At 56.3% G+C, this 18,472-nt stretch overlaps 7 protein-coding genes across 7 annotated transcripts; 3 read left to right on the top strand and 4 right to left on the bottom strand.

Moving 5' to 3' along the window:
• Positions 1-2,079: 2,079 nt before the first annotated feature.
• On the top strand, positions 2,080-3,681 carry BROUX77_008036 (uncharacterized protein; the record flags this gene model as incomplete). The annotated part of the gene is made up of 1 exon (XM_073753197.1): positions 2,080-3,681. One exon carries the CDS (start codon positions 2,080-2,082, stop codon positions 3,679-3,681), a length of 1,602 nt encoding a protein of 533 aa, XP_073602329.1.
• Positions 3,682-3,887: 206 nt separating this feature from the next.
• BROUX77_008035 (uncharacterized protein) lies at positions 3,888-5,299 on the bottom strand (the record flags this gene model as incomplete). Its single annotated transcript, XM_073753195.1, has 2 exons — positions 3,888-4,645; positions 4,729-5,299. The coding sequence occupies 2 exons, from the start codon at positions 5,297-5,299 to the stop codon at positions 3,888-3,890; spliced, it is 1,329 nt and encodes a 442-aa protein (XP_073602328.1).
• A 1,199-nt stretch (positions 5,300-6,498) lies between these two features.
• On the top strand, positions 6,499-7,404 carry BROUX77_008034 (uncharacterized protein; the record flags this gene model as incomplete). The annotated part of the gene is made up of 4 exons (XM_073753194.1): positions 6,499-6,633; positions 6,686-7,084; positions 7,155-7,244; positions 7,384-7,404. The coding sequence occupies 4 exons, from the start codon at positions 6,499-6,501 to the stop codon at positions 7,402-7,404; spliced, it is 645 nt and encodes a 214-aa protein (XP_073602327.1).
• A 315-nt stretch (positions 7,405-7,719) lies between these two features.
• BROUX77_008033 (uncharacterized protein) lies at positions 7,720-8,421 on the bottom strand (the record flags this gene model as incomplete). The annotated part of the gene is made up of 1 exon (XM_073753193.1): positions 7,720-8,421. The coding sequence occupies one exon, from the start codon at positions 8,419-8,421 to the stop codon at positions 7,720-7,722; it is 702 nt and encodes a 233-aa protein (XP_073602326.1).
• A 752-nt stretch (positions 8,422-9,173) lies between these two features.
• On the top strand, positions 9,174-11,293 carry BROUX77_008032 (uncharacterized protein; the record flags this gene model as incomplete). Its single annotated transcript, XM_073753192.1, has 2 exons — positions 9,174-9,291; positions 9,414-11,293. 2 exons carry the CDS (start codon positions 9,174-9,176, stop codon positions 11,291-11,293), a joined length of 1,998 nt encoding a protein of 665 aa, XP_073602325.1.
• Positions 11,294-12,104: 811 nt separating this feature from the next.
• Positions 12,105-13,952, bottom strand: BROUX77_008031 (uncharacterized protein; the record flags this gene model as incomplete). Its single annotated transcript, XM_073753191.1, has 6 exons — positions 12,105-12,997; positions 13,073-13,418; positions 13,486-13,513; positions 13,578-13,637; positions 13,786-13,810; positions 13,907-13,952. The coding sequence occupies 6 exons, from the start codon at positions 13,950-13,952 to the stop codon at positions 12,105-12,107; spliced, it is 1,398 nt and encodes a 465-aa protein (XP_073602324.1).
• Positions 13,953-15,494: 1,542 nt separating this feature from the next.
• On the bottom strand, positions 15,495-16,267 carry BROUX77_008030 (uncharacterized protein; the record flags this gene model as incomplete). The annotated part of the gene is made up of 2 exons (XM_073753190.1): positions 15,495-15,731; positions 15,797-16,267. 2 exons carry the CDS (start codon positions 16,265-16,267, stop codon positions 15,495-15,497), a joined length of 708 nt encoding a protein of 235 aa, XP_073602323.1.
• Between the last annotated feature and the right edge of the window lie 2,205 nt (positions 16,268-18,472).

Below are 18,472 nucleotides of genomic sequence, written 5' to 3'. Positions count from 1 at the left end.
TACCATGTGTGGAGCCTCTTGCACCTGGCGCGACGTGCAATGTACCGTGATGTATGCGCATCTGCAATAGAAATAGCAATGCTACAAGTACATTTCAAAGTGCAAGTAAAAGTGTGCTTACAGAGCGGGCGTGGGCATAAGCGTGCCTGGAGCACCATCATCCATTCTCGGCCATCCTCCACTCTCCATCTTTCCACTACACATTGCACACTGCACATTTCGCCTCTGCTCCTTCCCATCCTTCTTCGCCAGATCTCACGATCCCAAGGTCTGCACCCGTAATCCCACCGCCTGCTGAATCTAACTGAGCCTGCTGCTGTGCTCGCCATCTCGCTCTATCCATATACATGGTACCGGCGAGAGGGAACCAGACCGCCAAGGTCTAGCAGCCGTGCATGAGGTCCCAAGTCTTTTTTTTTCTTTTTTTTCCATAATCTACTTTCTCTCTTGCTTATTCATGTGCCGTCCCGCAGTTTCCCATCATTTGTGCATGTTTGCTCATATGGCTTCTTGTTCCTATACCTCCGGCGGCTCATGTTGGGCCAGGATAAATGCGTCCAGGCGGTCCCTGTGCATATGCTCAACTACTTCCGCACTTACGTAAATACCGCTAATTGAGCAGCCTTGTTTTTCTTTGTTCCGGCTCTTGATTTGTCTTCAGTCTTTTTGCGTGTGCCTTCATTTTCAGGTGTTGATATTTACGTTACACACATGTTACACCAACTTAACCTCAGGACAACCCTGCTGAAAGGCCTGAAAGTCTAAGCCTGTGCAAAAAAGCTCGTAATGGTAGTTATTCTAAGAAGCAAGACTTTCTTTTTTTTCCAGTGCTTGAAGTCAAATGCAATGAATGGGGCCTTTCTACCAATGTTTCTCTCTTGAAATGGCTGCATTCACATCAGAAAGTTCCCTTTACACATCCCACCACCCCCCCCTCTCCCGGGGCCGAACTTCTTGCTGCTGTATTCATTGTACGCCTCTGGAAGCACAGCGCCCTCGCGCATGGATCAAAGACAACACTCGTCACATCTTGCTTATTCTGTACTTTCTCTCGGCCATATGTTTCCCCTTTCAAGTCCTCTTTTCTCCTGCTCCTCTGTTAGCCTTCTCTGAAACCCTCCCGCGCTATACATTTCGCCGTCAAAATGACACCACCTGCGCGCCTTGTCCTCTGCTGGCTCTATGCAGACCAGCCACAATCCCAGCAGCAACAGCAGCGGCAGACCTGGAGATGTCTCTGATGCTTTTCTCTCTTTATTTCCCCTCCATGCATAGAGGTTCCCGGGCTCCCGGCTCCAACTGCCCTCTCAAAACACTCTCCAAGTCTTGTTCGTCTTTCCTTCCTTGTCTCCTATGTCTAGGCCTGTTCTGAGTCAGTGTCTGCTGTGATGATGCATTTTTGCGCCTCCCTTTTTAGAACGTGTTCCACTCCAACCCCATGCCGACTTGCCTCCCCGCTCTTTTTGACCAACGGCCTCTGTAAATTAGGACTGGGAAAAAGGCTACGTTCCACTGTTGTGGCGCCGTTGCAGGGCTAGGCTTTACCAGGCGGCCAGTCTCTTGGGCTTTCTTACCCAGTGATGTGCGCCTGTATTCCGCATGTTTCATGCTGTCGGCCCTTGGTGTCTAGTACCATTGTCTAGTACTCTGGTGGTTACTCGTTAGAAAATGCCATGTGTTGTGCATGAATAACTAAATAATATACAATACATCAGTGATAGACCACTAAAGTCAACGATAATCATGTTTCATCTACCTTTTGCCTCGTTGAGCCAGCACCCACCATCATTTCCGTTGCCCCGACTTCATGTTACACAACTATGTGTTAGGGTTGCGGTAAGCTAGGATCTGTGCTATCGCCTTATCGCCCCACTTAAACTTTTCTTCAACAATTTTCGTTTCTGTTTCTTTGGCTTGCGCACCAAAGACATCGCCATCGACAACAGCTAAACCAAAGTTTCCATAAACGTTGGAGTCACGCCCGGAATCTGTCTGGCTTCCCCCTCTCGACCTACGAATTTCGTTTTGGCCAATTCCACTGACCGAACACTGAGTCGCTCTGCTCTCCCGAAAACAACAATGTTCGCCGTCAAAGGCTGGTCCGTGGCCGCCGGCAAGCTGAAGAAAGAGAGCTTGACACAGGCCGCCGTCAACGCTGCTAACGTTGCTAAAGCAGCCGGCGAACCGGTAGTTCCCGTCAAGAAGCCCCGCAAGCGGAAGCGCGGCGGTGTCGAGGCCCAGCCCGATGTCAACGTTGATAATGTGGCGGATCTGTGGGAGTCGGTGATTGAGGGCAAGACGGCGCCTACGCCGCCAGTGTCGAAGAAGGCGAAGAAGAACGGCGCTGCGAGTCAAGAGAAGAAGACTGATGCTGCGGAGGCGGCTGCCGAGACACCGGCTCAAACTGCCCCTGCTAAGAAGCAGAAGAACAAGACCCAGTCCGAGTCCCAGTCCCAAGAGGAGAAGAAGCAACAGCCGAGCAAGCCCGCCACCGAGACCAAGGATACCAAAAAGAACAAATCTGCGAAAAAGGAGCACAAAAAGAAGGACCAGCAGCCCACGCAAACACCGCCAGCTCCGGCTCCCCTGGCACCACTCGCTGGCCCGGCTGCCGCCAAGCTCACGCCGCTGCAGCGTGCCATGCGCGCCAAGCTGATTCCCGCACGCTTTCGCCACCTGAACGAGACGCTATACACGCGGCCATCCGACGAAGCATTGAAATTGTTCAGCACAACACCCGAGCTGTTTGAGGAGTACCATGCCGGCTTCCGGCAGCAGGTGGAGGTGTGGCCCGAGAACCCCGTCGACGGCTACGTGGCGCTGGTGCGCGCGCGTGCGGCACACCGCGCGCCCTATGTGCGCCGCGGCGCCAAGCCCGAAAAGGTCAGCTACGCTAGCCTGGCTGTTACGCCGCTGCCGCGCACGCAGGGCACGTGCATCATGGCCGACATGGGCTGCGGCGACGCCAAGCTGGCACACACGCTGCAGGCTGAGGCTGAGGGCTTGCGCGTGCGCGTGCACAGCTTTGATCTGCACGCGCCGACGCCGCTGATCACGGCGGCCGACATTGCCAATGTGCCGCTGGAGGACGGCGCGGTCGACGTGGCTGTCTTTTGCCTGGCGCTCATGGGCACCAACTGGCTCGACTTTATCGACGAGGCGTACCGCATCCTCCACTGGAAGGGCGAGCTGTGGGTGTCGGAGATCAAGTCGCGCTTTGGCCGCGTCGGCGGCCCGGCGGGCGGCGCGGCGCCCGGCCGCAACGTCGTGGCGCACTCGGTCGGCAACCGCAAGAAGGCCGCGGCGCTGGCTAAGAAGCCGAGCAAGGAGGACAAGGAGCGGCAGATGGAGGGCCAGCGCAAGGAGCTGGCGATCGAAGTGGACGGCGAGATGGACCAGCGGCAGGAGACGGACGTGTCGGCGTTTGTCGCGGCGCTGCAGAAGCGTGGGTTCGTGCTGCACGGCGAGCCGGCTGAGGCGATTGACCTGTCAAATCGCATGTTTGTCAAGATGCACTTTATCAAGGCGGCGGCGCCTGTCAAGGGCAAGAATGTCGACAAGTACGGCAAGGCAGCCAATGGCCAGCAGAAGAAGAAGAAGTGGCCGGTTGGTGGCGAGGGTGATGAGGAGGAGCTGGATGAGGATTCTATTTTAAAGCCGTGTGTGTACAAGCTGCGGTGAGGGCGTTGGCCGCCAGACGTAAGAGAGGGTTTACCATTGCTGGGACATAGACATCAAAGAAAGCAACCGAAAAGCGGAAATTAATACTGATTTACACTTGCATTAAACACTGACTGGGCCCGCCTGATCATGAATGGCTGGTTTCACCTTGACCTGACAGCCAGCTTTCTATTTGTGATTTCCATCCCGAGGGGTCTGCCTCCCTTCTAAGCTCCAAAGAGCAGCCCCGCCGCAACTTCGACGTTTCCGCCCGCAGCTTGCAGAGCATTGATGGCGCCTGCTCTCGGGAATCCAAGAGCCACCAGCTGCTCGATGTCGCTCTCGGGGAACTCGCTGCCCGGTTGCTGCTGCTGCACCGGCGCCGCCACAGCTGCCGCGCTAGGTGACGGGCCAGTCGTCGCTGGGATCGACGCGGGGGCAGAGGCGGCGGCCTGGCGCTCGGCAGCGGCGTGGGCAGCGGCAGTGCCGGGCGCAGGCTGAGGGTCGGCGGGGGTGGAAATAGCACCGGAGCGCGAGTCGATGGTGGTGCCGGCAGGGCCGTCGACCTGGGCGGTCTCGTCGTCGGCCTCGGACATCTTGGGGATCTCGGCCTCGCCAAGGAACGGCACCTCCTCGCCCTGGATAATCAGGCGATCGCGGGCCAGGTCGATGGTGGCCTGGTGGCGCTTGAGCATATCAAGGCCGAGCAGTAGGTCCACCGACTTGCCCTCCATGACGGTGAAGCTGCAGGGCAGAAACATGTTGCCAATCTTGATCTGAAACAGGTGCACGCGGCCAATGATGTTGGCGGTGCCGACGCCGCGGGCAATGCCGGAGAAGCGCTTGTCGACCAGGCGCATGATGCCGCAGCTCTCGGCGCACGACGGCGACATGACGGTGGCTTGGGCACCGGAATCAACCATGGCCTTGACGATGGTTCCGTTGATTTCAACGTCGAGGTAGAGCATGTGGACGCGGCCAAAGACTAAACGGAGCGGAGAGAGCGGGGTAAGAGTTAGCGTGGGAGACTGTCGGGGAGGGGGTCCGTCGGTGTGGACGCGGACTCACCTTCGGGGTTGTATTCCATAGCATTCTGCAGGTTTTCCATGACGCGCTCCTGGCGGATCATCTCCTCGATGCGCGCCTGAGACTCGACATCGAACGGGTCGGCGTTCCAACGGTCGATCTGGTCCTGGCGGGCGCGGCGCTCGTCCATGTCTCTGTTGAAGTTCTGCTGCAGCAGGCTTGCGAAGCGCGCGGGGTCGTCGAGGGCCTCGGCCAGAGCCGGCTGGGCGCGCTGCAGGTGGGCGCGGGCCTCGGGCGAGCCGAGCAGCTGGAGCCGCAGCAGCTCGGGGTTGTTGCGGATGCTGTCCATGGTGGGGGCAGCAGCGGCGTTGGGCCGGTGCGGCTGGCTGGCGGAGGCGGCGGCCGGTTGGGCGGCTCGGGAGTCGGAACCAGGGGCGGCGGCAGCTCGCACTTTGCGGACGTGTAGGGCAAGCATGTCGCCGTCCACGATGCCCATCTCCTCCAGGGTCTTGACGCGGTCGGCAATCAGCGTGCCGTTGTGGTAGATGTGCTGAGAGGTGTTGGGGATCTGGGTCTCGGTGCGGATGGAGTCGCAGAGCGTCTCGAGCGTCATGTCGGGGAAGATTTCCAGGGTCAGCAGCATGTCCTGGTCATCGCCCAGCTCGGGGTTCGTGATGTTGAGCGTTATTCTCCTGCAGATGGCGGCACGGCCACGGCGGCTAGGTTAGCTGGGCGGGATCGTGATGGCTTTGTGCGGTGTCCTCAAGACGGGGCGGACAGAGCTTACATGGCGGCGATGGGCGGGGAATTGCGAGGCGGGGAAGACGGCGGACGGCAGTTCGGGGCAGAGCAGAGGATACGATGCCGAGGAAAAGTCAGGCTGGGGCGGCTGCGAGCGGGACGATGAAGCGGAGGCACGAGAAAAGCCGAGCCACGGGTTGATGGTCTGGTTTGGCAGGCCAAGGGCAGCTTGGAGGAGCGGAGCTACAGTGGGGCTAAGGGGGCTGGTGGGCGCTGTATTTATAGGGCCCTTGGGGGCATGTCAAGGGCGGCTTTCAGGTCGGCCAGCACTGTCTCGGAGCCCGCGATCAAGCCACCGAATCAAGCGGAATTGCGTGGAAGTGGCTCGCAAACAAAAGACAAACGGTCATTTGTCATAGACAGCAGGACAGAACGGACGATAGAAAGGCCGTCCGTTCCGTTGTAGCGAGGCTCTGCGTAGGTTCTGACATGGCGGGCGGTGGTCGTGTGTAGTGCTGTAGAGGGAAATTATAGGGCTGTATTATGGGGGGGGGGCCTGTAGTGTGATTCCTGCTGCTACAGGCTGTACCCCCCTGTATCTAGCTATTAGTAAACCTGCCAACGACACGCTGCAGGCCCCGTAATTTAAGGCCATCGTGCCTGACGTGTCTACTGCAAGCCCCGGACTGCAGGACCCTAGAACCCTCCGGTCAGGCCGGCGATACTACGCCGGAGCCGCCAGAAGCCCCGGCCTGACTCTCAAGTTCTGAGTCAAGCTTTGCCTGCTAGACAATCTCTACAAGCTGGGCCATCACCAAATTCAAACTCAGCCACCCTAATGTGTCACTCTTGTACTTTTTCACAAGTCCAGCCACGCCCTGCGATGGACCACTTGCATGGACTAGGCTTCGTGGAGCTTGTCGCGACGAGTCACCGCCTAGAGGAGCACCATAAAAGCAGGCTAGTCGTCTCTTTTCTGGCGGTCTACAGGTGTTGATCGCACACGCATCATCAGTCCTCATACCTGCACTAACACGCTTTGCTCATACTCACCCTCACCCACCTCCCCCAATGGAACCCGTCCCCAACTCCGGTCTGCCCTTTGAGGCTGGCATCCGCCAACTAACCCTTGATGACATTGACGCTTGCGAGCTGGTTGAGAACGATGCCTTCGTAGACCCCAGATACCGCGCCACCCGCGAAAAAGTACGTCCCCGACCTCCGCCCACCCCGCCACTGTCGCTAACCCGAGGCCCAGTTCGAGTACCGCCTCAAGTACTACCCGGAGCTCTGCCTCGGTCTCTTCCTCAAGGCCCCGCCCACTGCGCTCCTAGACGGCAAGCCGCTGCCGACACAGCGTCTTGCGGGCTCGCCCCCGGCCGCCGACGGGGCTAGCGGCGATGGGAAGTGGTTCCTCGTGTGCCACACCATTGCGACGCGCTCGCCCAACCCCGTTGTTGCCGACGACGACATGGCTGTGCCTGCGGGCTGGCGCGCTGGCTCCAAGGCGCGCGCCGGCTCTACGGCTGCCGTGCACTCGTTTGCCTGCGTGCACGCCGTGCAGCGCAAGGGCCTGGGCCGCAAGCTCATGGCCAGCTATGTCCGCCGCATGACCGAGGCATCGGACATCGACAGCATTGCGCTGCTGTGCCAGGACGTAAGTGCCAGTCCTCTCCCCGCGGTGCCTTGATCCCTGCTGACTGAGAACTCGCCGAACACCCAAACAGCACCTCTTGGAAATGTACACTGCCCTGGGCTACACTCGCTCCATCGGCCAGAGTCTGGCGACGTTTGGCGGTGGTGGTTGGAACGACATGGTAAGCCGTACATGCAATACTCATACAAACATTCAGGCAGATGACCCTCTGTCTGCTCCCACTGTGCCGAGACACCGAGACACCGACCCAACACAACGAGAACCACGGGACATCCACATACTGACCGGTAAACGCATAGACCCTCTCAACGAAGAACTAGACAGCGTTACTCATGTACAGCATATATCAAAAACGTCCCAGGCCTCTTAGATGGTGCTGGCAGTATCAAACATGGTATCCAGTGTGCAGTGTGGCTGTATCTTGATGTCTACAGTCTGGGGTCCGCTTCTTCCCTGTACGCTAAAAGAAAGAAAGGTATATCTAGATAATAATCCTCCAGGTCCACCAACCCCGAATCAGTGTGCTGGCTGTCGACTCCTCCGTATTTTCCAACTTGTGTTTGTTTGCGTTCTTGTCTGCAGATGTCTCATCAGGTGTTCTGGTAGCATGACCGCTCCCTCCGCAGACTACCCGTCTAGTCCGAAGCCTTGTACTTGGCACGGTACTCTTCGGCGCGCTTGACCTCCTCAGGCGCGGCAAAGTCCTTCATGCCGCTGATAATGTCGTCCAGAGTCAGAATAGCGTAGATGGGCAGGTTATACTCCTTCTTCAGCTCGCCAATGGCGCTAGGCATGGGCTTCGAGTCGTCGCCGTCGGGCGAGGGCAGCTTCTCCATGCGGTCGACAGCCACAACAATGCCGACAACCTGGCCACCCTCCTTGGTGATCTTGGCAATGGCCTCGCGCTTGGCAGTGCCGGCCGTCACGACGTCGTCGACAATCAGCACGCGCTTGCCCTTGAGCGGGCAGCCAACAATGTTGCCGCCCTCGCCGTGGTCCTTGGCCTCCTTGCGATCGAACGAGTAGCACACGCCGGCGTACTGCGGGCCCATGGAGCCGAGCGCCAGCGTGGCCATGGTGGCCAGCGGGATGCCCTTGTAGGCGGGGCCAAAGACGACGTCGAACTCGAGGCCGGCGGCAGCGGCATCGGCAATCGTCTTGGCGTAGGCCTGCGACAGCGCCGCCAGCAGGTCGGCGCGGTAGAAGTCGCCGGCGTTGAAAAAGTAGGGCGACTGGCGGCCGCTCTTGAGCGTAAAGGTGCCAAACTTGAGAATGTTGCCGTCGATGGCGGCCTTGAGAAAGGCGGCCTTGTGGGGAGGGAGAGCAGAGGATGACATTTTGGGCGTGGCGGGTGTCAAGAGGAAAAGCGTATGGTGAAAAGGCAGGAGGAGAAGAAGGAAAAGAGAGGCCCGATATCTGGTCGGCCAAAGAAGAAACGCAAAGAGGAGAAGCGGGACTAAGAAATTTCGCGGCCAACCAATCAGCTCCGCCCGCAGCTTGGGAGACTGAGCAGCGGCTACTAACCATTAGTACAGAGATTTGTATAGTTAATTGCATGTTACTTGTACCGCCAGCCAAGCATCGCTATAGACAGGCCTCATCTCTACTACCGCGCGTCAGCCGGCCAGTCTCTAAACCCCGATCTGCCGTTTCACATGTCCGCACAGCGCCGCCAACAGGCGAATTGTGTGCATCTCAAAGATTGTTCGTGCGGACCATGTAAGTCGATCGCGGTTTGGAGGGAGGGAGGGGTTGTCTTTCAGCCGGCTGTCGATCTCTGTAATCGATAAGATAAGACAAGTGGCAAAGCGGGGACACCAGAAAAAAAAGACATGCAGAAAAATCAAATATTGTCGCTCACCGCCTTTGGCATTTGATCCAGCGAAAAAAAAAAAAAAAAGAAAAAAAAAGTTGCCTGCCGCCTCCGTCGACCTATCCGGCCTTGGGGATCTCTTCTTTTTTTTTTCCTTCTTCTTCTTCACTTGTTCGCTTCTCGATAGCGTTGTCACGGTCGGTGGTTTTCTCTTTTCGGCTTCCCTCATACAAAGAAAAAAAAAAAGAATCAGCCCTCCGCCACCCATCGCCCATCATGTCTCTGCGCACTTCGTTCAAGGACATCCCTCCTGTGCCTACGTCGCAGGAGTTCCTGGACATTGTCCTGAGCGGCACCCAGCGCCGCCTGCCCACCCAGATTCGCTCTGGCTTCAGTATGTCCATGTCCTTCTTGTCCGCCTCGCGGCCGTGGCCGCTGCTCCAGGCCCGGCCGGCACGCTCGTCTCTCCGCCGCCTCCGTCCGCCCGCTCTTACTCACCCGCCCGCTCTCGTCTAGTGATCTCGCGTATCCGCGCCTTCTACACCCGCAAGGTCAAGTTCACGCAAGAGACCTTTTCCGAAAAGTTCGCCGCCATCCTCGACAGCTTCCCTCGTCTGACAAGCTGCCACCCCTTCCACCGCGATCTTTTCAACACCCTGTATGACCAGGACCATTTCAAGATTGCCCTGGGCCAGCTGTCCACGGCCAAGGGCCTGATCGAGACCATCTCGCGTGACTATGTGCGTCTGATCAAGTACGCCCAGTCGCTCTTCCAGTGCAAGCAGCTCAAGCGCGCTGCTCTGGGTCGCATGGCTACCATCTGCAAGAGGCTCAAGGACCCTCTGCTGTACCTGGATCAGGTACGCCAGCATCTGGGTCGTCTGCCCTCCATCGACCCCAACACCCGCACGCTCGTCATCTGCGGCTTCCCCAACACCGGCAAGAGCAGCTTCCTGCGCTCGATTTCGCGCGCCGACGTCGACGTCCAGCCCTATGCCTTCACCACCAAGTCGCTCTTTGTGGGCCACTTTGATTACAAGTACCTGCGCTTTGCCGCCATCGATACCCCCGGTATCCTCGATCACAGCCTGGAGGAGATGAACACCATCGAGATGCAGTCCGTCACTGCCATTGCCCATCTGCGCTCCGTCATCCTGTACTTTATGGATCTGTCCGAGCAGTGCGGTTACCCCGTTCAGGCCCAGATTAACCTGTTCAAGAGCATCAAGCCCTTGTTCTCCAACAAGATTGTCTTCATTGCCATCAACAAGATCGACATTACGCGGCCCGAGGGCCTGGAGCCCGAGCTCAAGAGCCAGCTCGACGCCATCCTCAAGCCCGGTGAGGTTGAGCTGCTGGAGCTCTCGTGCAACACCGGCGAGGGTGTGCAAGAGGCCAAGAACGCGGCCTGCGAGCGTCTGATTGCCGAGCGTGTCTCACAGAAGATGAAGGCCGGCACTGGTGCCGCCGGCGCCATCAGCGGCCGTCTGGCCGAGGTCATGTCACGTATTCACGTGGCTACTCCCATGGGCGGCCAGACCCTGGAGACCTTTATCCCCGAGGGCATCAAGAACCTCAAAAAGTACGACAAGAGCGACGCCGAGCGTCGCACCCTGGCGCGCGACGTCGAGGAGCAAAACGGTGGTGCTGGTGTCTTCAACGTCGACATGCGTGCTGATTGGATGCTCAAGAACGACGAGTGGAAATACGACAAGATCCCCGAGGTGCTGGACGGCAAGAACGTCTACGATTACGTCGACCCCGAGATCGAGTCCAAGCTGCAGGCGCTCGAGGACGAGGAAGAGCGCCTCGAGGCCGAGGGCTTCTACGAGTCCGAGGACGACGAGTACAACGACGAGGAACAAGGCATCATGAAGAAGGCCGAGATGATCCGCGAGAAGCAGGCCATGATCCGCAACGAGGCCCGCATGAAGAAGCGCCTGAAGAACCAGGCCATCATCCCCCGCTCCGCGCGCAAGGTGCCGCTGTCCGAGCTGGAAGAAGGTCTGGACGTGCTGGGTGTCGACACGACGTCCATCACGTCGCGCGCCAAGCAGGACCCGGGCAACGCGCCGCGCGGCCGCGGCCGCTCGCTCTCGCGCGCCGCCACCGCCGACCCGGACGCCATGGACATGGACGACGACAACAACAACGACGCAGCGCGCCAACGCATCCGCGCCATGAGCCGCGTGCGCAGCGTCTCGCGCATGAACCGCCGCGAGGACGGCGTGCAGACCGCCGAGTCCCGCTCCAAGACCGAGCGCCTGGCCAAGCTGGGCCAGAAGAAGATGAACCGCATGGCCCGCCAGGGAGAAGCCGATCGCCACACTGTTGCGTCGCTGACAAAGCATCTGGTTGCTGGAAAGCGCGGTATTGGCAAGAACAACCGCCGTTAAAACAAAAAACAAAACAAGGCATTTGGCTCTGTGCACAAGTATGGCTGCTGTTCTTGCGCTTCGAGGACGCCCGCACGCACTCGCTCAGAAGCCAAGGCTTGCAAACAGTGGAAAACAAAAGAAAGAAGGATAAAAAAGAAAAAAAAGGCGAACGAGGGAGAGAGCCCTCTTCTGGGCTTGGGCTGGTTTTTTTTTTCTGTCTTGTTTTTTCTCCCTCTTTGCTTTCTCGGTCGTTATGCTTCTATTTGGGTCTTTTTTTTTTACTCCTTTTTTCATATCCTCTTTCTTTATACGTCCCTCATTCTGCCTTTTTGCTTTTACGCCGCTTGACGACGTCGTGCCTCTTTTCTTCCTTCTCCCTCCCCTCCATTTTCTATCTCAGCAAGCAAATGCCACTCTGTTCAGCCAAAAGAGGGCTGTCGAGACGCGTCTTGTCCGCCTTTGTTGTTTCCTCTTGTTTCCGTCTACTTGACTACCTCTTCTTCGGCGCCTCCAATGATATCTCCTGGGAATGAATGACATCTTCTATTTTTCTTTTTACGCCACGTTTCTACTCTGTCTGCATCTTGTTTCTAGTTTGTTTTAAAAGTATCTTTTCTACATTTACTCCTTCTGTCTCTCTCTATCTGTTTGTGTGTGCCCTTGTGTCTACAACATGGCAAGTTCATTCTAGCTCTGGATAACATTGTTTCTTATTAGGTGGGTATAAAAGGGCAGCTGCATGTCATCCCAACAGCAGAGGCAGTGCATATACATGTTTAACCAAAGGCAATCTCATACAATAGTACGTCAGGCTGGCCTGCCTGGCCGCTTACTCCTCGGCCACAGTCACCTCACGGAGACCGTCGACAATCAGCTCCTCGCCGGCGTAACGGCGGTAAATGTCACGCACGTCGTCGGTGGTGGTCTCAAAGTGGCTGGTCGCGTCGTAGCTCTTGGAAATGAAGACGTTGTCGGCCTTGCCGTCCGAGGTGGGCTCGTAGATGGGGATCGGAGGGCCCATGAACTGCTCCTCGATGGCGCCTAACCGGGTCAGGCCGTCTTGCAGCTCGAGGTGGTGGTTGGCCTCGGTCTCGGCAATGGTGGACACAATGGCGATCCAGTAGCCCTTGGGGCAGACGTTGTGGGCCGACGAGACGCAGGCAATGTAGACATCGTTCTTGCGGCCAACCTGCGACTGGGGGATGATGACCTGGCAAGAGTCGGACTCGTTGGTGCCGGCCAGGGGGTGCTTCAGGATGCAGATGGCACGCAGAACGTGGCCGACAACCTTGGCCTTGCCAGGGAAGTACGAGGGGTCGGCGAGAATGGCCTTGGCCTTGGTCTGGAACTCAAACTTGGTGTCGTCGTTGGGGTTAATCATAGTGGCCTTGATGCCACTGACCTTGTCGCCGTCGTAGACAAACTCGTTGACGTCGGCGTTGAGCATGTAGGTACCGCCGTAGATGGCAGACAGACGGGCAAAGCCCTGGGGCAGCTCGCCAAGTCCGTACAGGGGGTAGATGTAGGGGGACTTGCCGTAGCGGGCAACCGAGTTGCCGTACAGCTTGATGCGCTCAATGGCATCTGGGGCGGCGCCAGTCTTGGTCAGGAACTCGTCGTTGACGTACAGGGCCATGGCGTGGCCGATAAAGTCGCGGGTGCCAGTTTCAAGGCCGAATTTGTCAAAGACCTCCTTGAGGGTGCAGGTGGACATGTTGAGGCCTAGCAGCACGGAGGGGATTGGTTAGAAGATGGAGACGAGACACGGCGGGAGAGGCAAGACCACGATCGGCTTACCCTTGTGAGTGGCAGGGTCCTTGGCATCAAAGGTGCCGACCCACTCGATGAAGCTCTTCATGCGACGCTTCTCGAAGATGCCCATCAGAGGCGACTTGAGGGCCTCGGCAGCATCAGAGGGGACCTTGGCGACAGTGGCCTTGGAGCCCGAGCCCTGTTGGACAAAGCTGCCGGCAACCTGCTTGAACTCGAGGTAGCGGGTGACGTCGGTCGAGACCAGAATGCGGGTCAGCTCGCCCGAGGACATGAGGAACTTGGGGACCAGGTCAATGTTCCAGTCGTTGGGACGGCCGTACTTCTTCCAGGGCTCCTCTCCGGCCTGGTAGTTTCCGTATTTTTTGAAGAGCTGTATTCCGGGCATGTTAGCAAGGCGGACAAGGAGTGTCAGTCGGGTGGTATGGGGATCACCGTACAGTCTCGATGTTCACCGAGGCAGCCTCGCTGTAGCAATGGTTAGCAAGGACAATCTTGGCAGGTATTTCAGGGCCGGGCCAGGCCAACTTACGCGCCGTAGTGGTCATTACGGTCAATATGCAGGACCTTCTTGCCCTTGACACTGAGAACACTGTGTATCGAAGACGGGTTAGAAGCCGGAAATAATGCGGTGCAGTTCCTTAGCGAGAGCGCCTAAGGAGGCCCATTCGAACGGTCGAGACGGCGTCGCGGAGCTGGAGCCGGAGCCGGAGCCGGGGGCAGAAGGGAGCGGTATTTACCCGGACAGGATGCACTCGGTCAGGCCTGGGATGAGCGGTAATGTTAGCGGCACGTCGTGGAATGCGGGCGGTGGCGGGGCAAGATCAGGAGGAGAGCAAAGCAAGTAGCAGCACAACATACCAGTGCCCAGCACAATGACATCGTACTCGGGGGCGATCTCTTCCATGGCGGCGGTGAATGTGGGTATGCGGTAACGGGTGGGAATCTGGAGTCTGGAGCGGGCGGTAGAAGCGGCGATGCGATGGACGATGGAGAAGAAGAAGAGAGTGAGGTGAGATTGCGTGGGCGGCAGGGGGGACAGGCAGAGGTTCAAATATGAGGAGGACCAAGCTCGCAGAGAGGCGGCGGTGGGAGGCGGGAGAGGAGGCGCCTGTAAGCAGGGCCCTTGGAGCCGGCGGGAGGCCCTGCAACCAGAGCCCTGCAGAGCCCTGCAACGCGCTGGAGAGCCCTGTAGAGTCCTTCAATGCCCTAAAGCCCCCGCCCTTCAGCGTCCTGCAACTGCTACCCCGAGCGGGGCATGGAGCACTGATCCCGAAGGAACACGAAGCTCTAACCTCCGGCCTGTCTCATCTCCAGAAGCTCGCAAGGTACCTTTGCTGCAAATATTGCCCGGCAGGTACCTCTGCTATGTTAGCGACTTCTGTTCTTTTGGCTGATGCCCAACCCTAGCATGCTCGTTATAACCCTGGACACTAACACCTTCAAGCCCTTCACATGAAGATGCTGTTCAGGCAATGCAACCAGATCGTTCAGCCCACCAACAAAGAGGGGCTCTTGTGTTGTCTTATTGGCCAGTCCCGGCGGTATATATGGCCCAATGCTTCCCCATTGTTAAAAGCGCTCCGTGCTGCTGTTCTGCTGTATCCATTGTTCATGTCTCGCCTCCTCATCTACGCTGCCCCTCTCCTCTCCTCCCAGCCCTCTCTCAACCTCCCCTCCCCCTTTCTCCTTTCTCGATGTCTCCTTTTTTTTCTTCTCTGATCTTCCTGTCTGTACAAGTACACGTAGCACATGTAGTAATTAGCTGTAACTATACACGACAGCTTCACTGCGTCAGATCTGCCCAACCGAGCCAGTTCCCCTCCCCCCTGTCTCTTTGGCACTCTTCTGGCCATGGACTTGGCGAGATTGCAGAACGAGGCCAGGAACCAGCCCTCTCACAGACAACCCCTCCAAAAGAATTCCCCAAAGATTTGCACCCCTGGCTGTCAAATCCAGCACACATACGCACACACACACAAGTCTACATGCATCACCACCACCACTTGACAGAGAAACAGTGTGAATGTAAAAGCTATGGTACAAAATGGTACAAGTCTAGTTCATGTCTTGTCTTCACCAGACATCAACCAACCGCAAGCAACAAGCCGGTCTCGTTGTCTTGCTGCTTTGCCGTGCTGCGCTGCCCGTGCCCCTCCGTGCTCACCAAAGTGTGCAAGTCTCGCCTTGGCTCTTGGCCGCTGTCCGAGTCTTGACCGCACACATCACAGCCGTGCCATGCCGATTGACAAGTTCCCCAGTATCTTTTTTCCCTCATGAGATGCGCTCTCTGCTCGCACAGCAGAGACAGACGCAGAAAGCAAGGAAAACAATAGTGTACAGAGTCTCGAAGGGGATACAAGGCCTTGCCATAACCAACCCGCAAACATTGCCGCAGAAGGCCCAGTGAAGAAGAAGAAAAAAAGGTGTTTTCCAGTCTTCTCTACCCTTAGACAGTCTTGGGGGCAGCCGCAGGTTTAGTCGACTGCGCAACATCTCCTGGCTTGGCAGCCCATGCCTCATCTTCCGCAAACACATCGGCATCTGACTGCGGTGCTGGAATGTATGCATCACCCTCTCCTGATAGGTTGACCTCGGTGTCATTTTCCGCTAGCTTGCGAGCGTCCTCCCACGCATAATACCGTTCCGTTAGCGTTGCCTTGATGCGCTTCATCGTCAACCGGACCTGGAACAGACATGTTAATAGCCGAGTTTCAAACAAGTAGATTATTCTCGTCATCCGCAACTCACCTGGGCGTCCCGGGATCTCGCCTCCTGTGTACCGAATCCCATGTCCAGGCGTATACGCTCATACGTAGCCGTAGCTATCAAATTGCGTTCACGCAGACACACCCACCATAAGCGATGCAGATCCTCCCAGTCCTTTTTTCTCAGCTCCTCGACCGTCCACGCGCGGCCATGTTCCGCATCCTCCATTGGAGTGCGCATCAGCTTACCGGGCGCCGGGAAGAAGCCCCACAATCCGTGCTCCGAGTCATGCTGGACCACAGGTTTGTAGTCGCTGGGCTTGGGCAGCGGCTCCTTGGACACTGAAACGGGCTCGCGCAGACCCGAGCGCCGGAGCAGACTGACGCCGCGAAACCGGTTGTTGTCGCGCGTGACGTTCTTGGCTTGGCACACCGTTGTCGAGAACCCCCGCGAGCGCAGAGGCGTCTGCACGGCCATGCTCAGAACAGACCGGGCACCACAGGAGCTGGCCATTGTGATGGAATCGAATCGCCGGGAATCGGGAAAAGAGGAGGAGGGGCTCGAGGAGGGGCTCAACGAGAGCGTAAGCAGTGAGCTAACAAGCCAGAAAAGAAGATTAGGAGTAGCTCAATTGGGAGCCAGTTGGTCGGCCCGAAGCTTTGGCTTCTTTGTCGGAGCTGCTGAAGTCTGGTAGCCGAGATCGTGGCGCCGTTCCGTCAAAGACCCAACGTTCAGGTCACCGGCATCATAATCATAATGCTCGGCCATGGGAGGGAACAAAATTTGGCTGGCCAATAAGAGCAGCGAACCGGGTCTACTGTGGGTGAACCAGGCATGGTGACTTATCGCTTATCGCGTTTTTCACACTAGGGTTATTTGGCAGTTGTAAAAGTCACGTGATAATTATTTACCCTAGAAATCAAAGAGATTTAACCATCTTCATGGCCGTCTCCAAGAGCGCGCTATGATCTGCGAGCACTATGACAAGTGATGCTTGAAACCCAATACAACAGAAAAAACGAATAATGCATGGAAATGAGAATGGGACTGCTCTGGGCAGCTACAGTAATACTAATACCGCAGTGTGATGTGTAAGACATAGGAGTCTTGTGAGCACAGTTCCAAAAAAATGTGCATAACCAAAGCGGTGGTCGTTGAAGTTGTAGTGGAAACTGTCTCTGAACAGGAGTGCTAGATCTTCTTAAGACTAGGGGCATGAACTATTGAGAGAGCAGAAAGTGCAGCTCTGAAGTCCGGTTGGTTCAAGTATACCTTTGGAGGTGTAAGCGGAAACACATCCGACTGGGGAGACAGTTGAAAGTGGCAGCATCTATCGATTATCGGTTGGGTTGAGTTCTGTCAGCGATCCGTTGAAATAGTAGGGAACATTGCCATTTTCTAAGATCTTCCTGACCGGGGGCTTGTATCAATGTAGTTGAAAGCGGGGCCATCATCGCCAGGGCAGCAGATCCCGCAGTGGACAAGTGCGAGTATAAAATCTTGGGACAAAGCTCCTACAAGCACCTGTATCCCTTTGTACTTGTGAATAGTATCGCTTCCTCGCTCAGTTAAAGCTTATTGGTACGAGTCTTAGTTCCCTACCTTGGATAGCCATGGCTTATCACCATGCATGAAGATGTGAGACCATGTGGCACACTACAGTGGATGACTCAAACACAGTTAACTATCCCATTATCCTATATTGATATATCTCTCTGTTTGCTGTAGTTGATACTTCTCCTGGAAGGTTTCTGCCTGATAAACTTGGATACCCATGTACTATCTATTAATTGTACCACTTGAAGATGATGAGAGACGAGTCTACGATGACTCAACTGGAACTGATAAATATAATCATACATATGAGGTGAGCAAACCAAGACTTTCTGGGATTCATTCAAACAAACAATTCCTATTGCTTCGTATATCTGGAGTCCGAATCTTTATAAACATGATCAAGTCTTTGTACCACAATGACATACAGACATCTATAATAGTTTGGGTGGGATGCAGCATGTAGTCCACGGGATACGAAATGCAAAATCACGCTTGACCTACCGGAGTTCATCTCATAGGAACCTTGGCCAACACCCTTTTTACATCCTCCAAGACGGCTCTAGATTGTATGTAATGCAGTATCGTGGCCCTTCCACGAACCCTGGCTCAATCAATGGTCGTCTCAAGCGGGTCACGAATACCCACCAAAAGCGGCCCCGTTACCATGCTTGCAGTTACTGACAGGGAAACAAAAGCGATAAGCCAGCCCAGAGTCAGCCGGGTCAGCCATGCAAGTCAAGTACACACAGAGAGCTGAACATGCTTGCATGAGTAATCCCAAGCAACAAGACACACATAGGAGCGGAATTTCCTTGTGTACGCATGTACTTGGAAGAGCCCCAACAGACGACTACACTTTATGCACAGGAACAAAAGTATCTAAAGCCATGAGCAAAGGATGCAGGAAGCGATGCCCCGATAAACACATACGCAGAGCACCTCGGCGGAGCCGGCGCAATCGGGTATATATACTTTTTACACACAGGCATATTTGGCAGCAATAGTGTGGTGTATCAAGGTTAGTTCACTCACACAGGAGCGAGAACATGCACACAAGAAAGGAGGAGAGAAAAGCCATAGTATCGCCAGCGGTTTCTCATGGCCACTCGGACTCGCAGTGATACCGAGCCACACGAACCGGAGAGTGGGAGTGAGCGCCAG

Source organism: Berkeleyomyces rouxiae, assembly GCF_048999995.1.
Source record: "Berkeleyomyces rouxiae strain 22BRR77 chromosome Unknown BrBRR77_ptg000012l, whole genome shotgun sequence".
NCBI classification, from domain to species: Eukaryota; Fungi; Ascomycota; class Sordariomycetes; order Microascales; family Ceratocystidaceae; genus Berkeleyomyces; species Berkeleyomyces rouxiae.
This window is presented reverse-complemented; position numbering and strand designations above follow the sequence as displayed.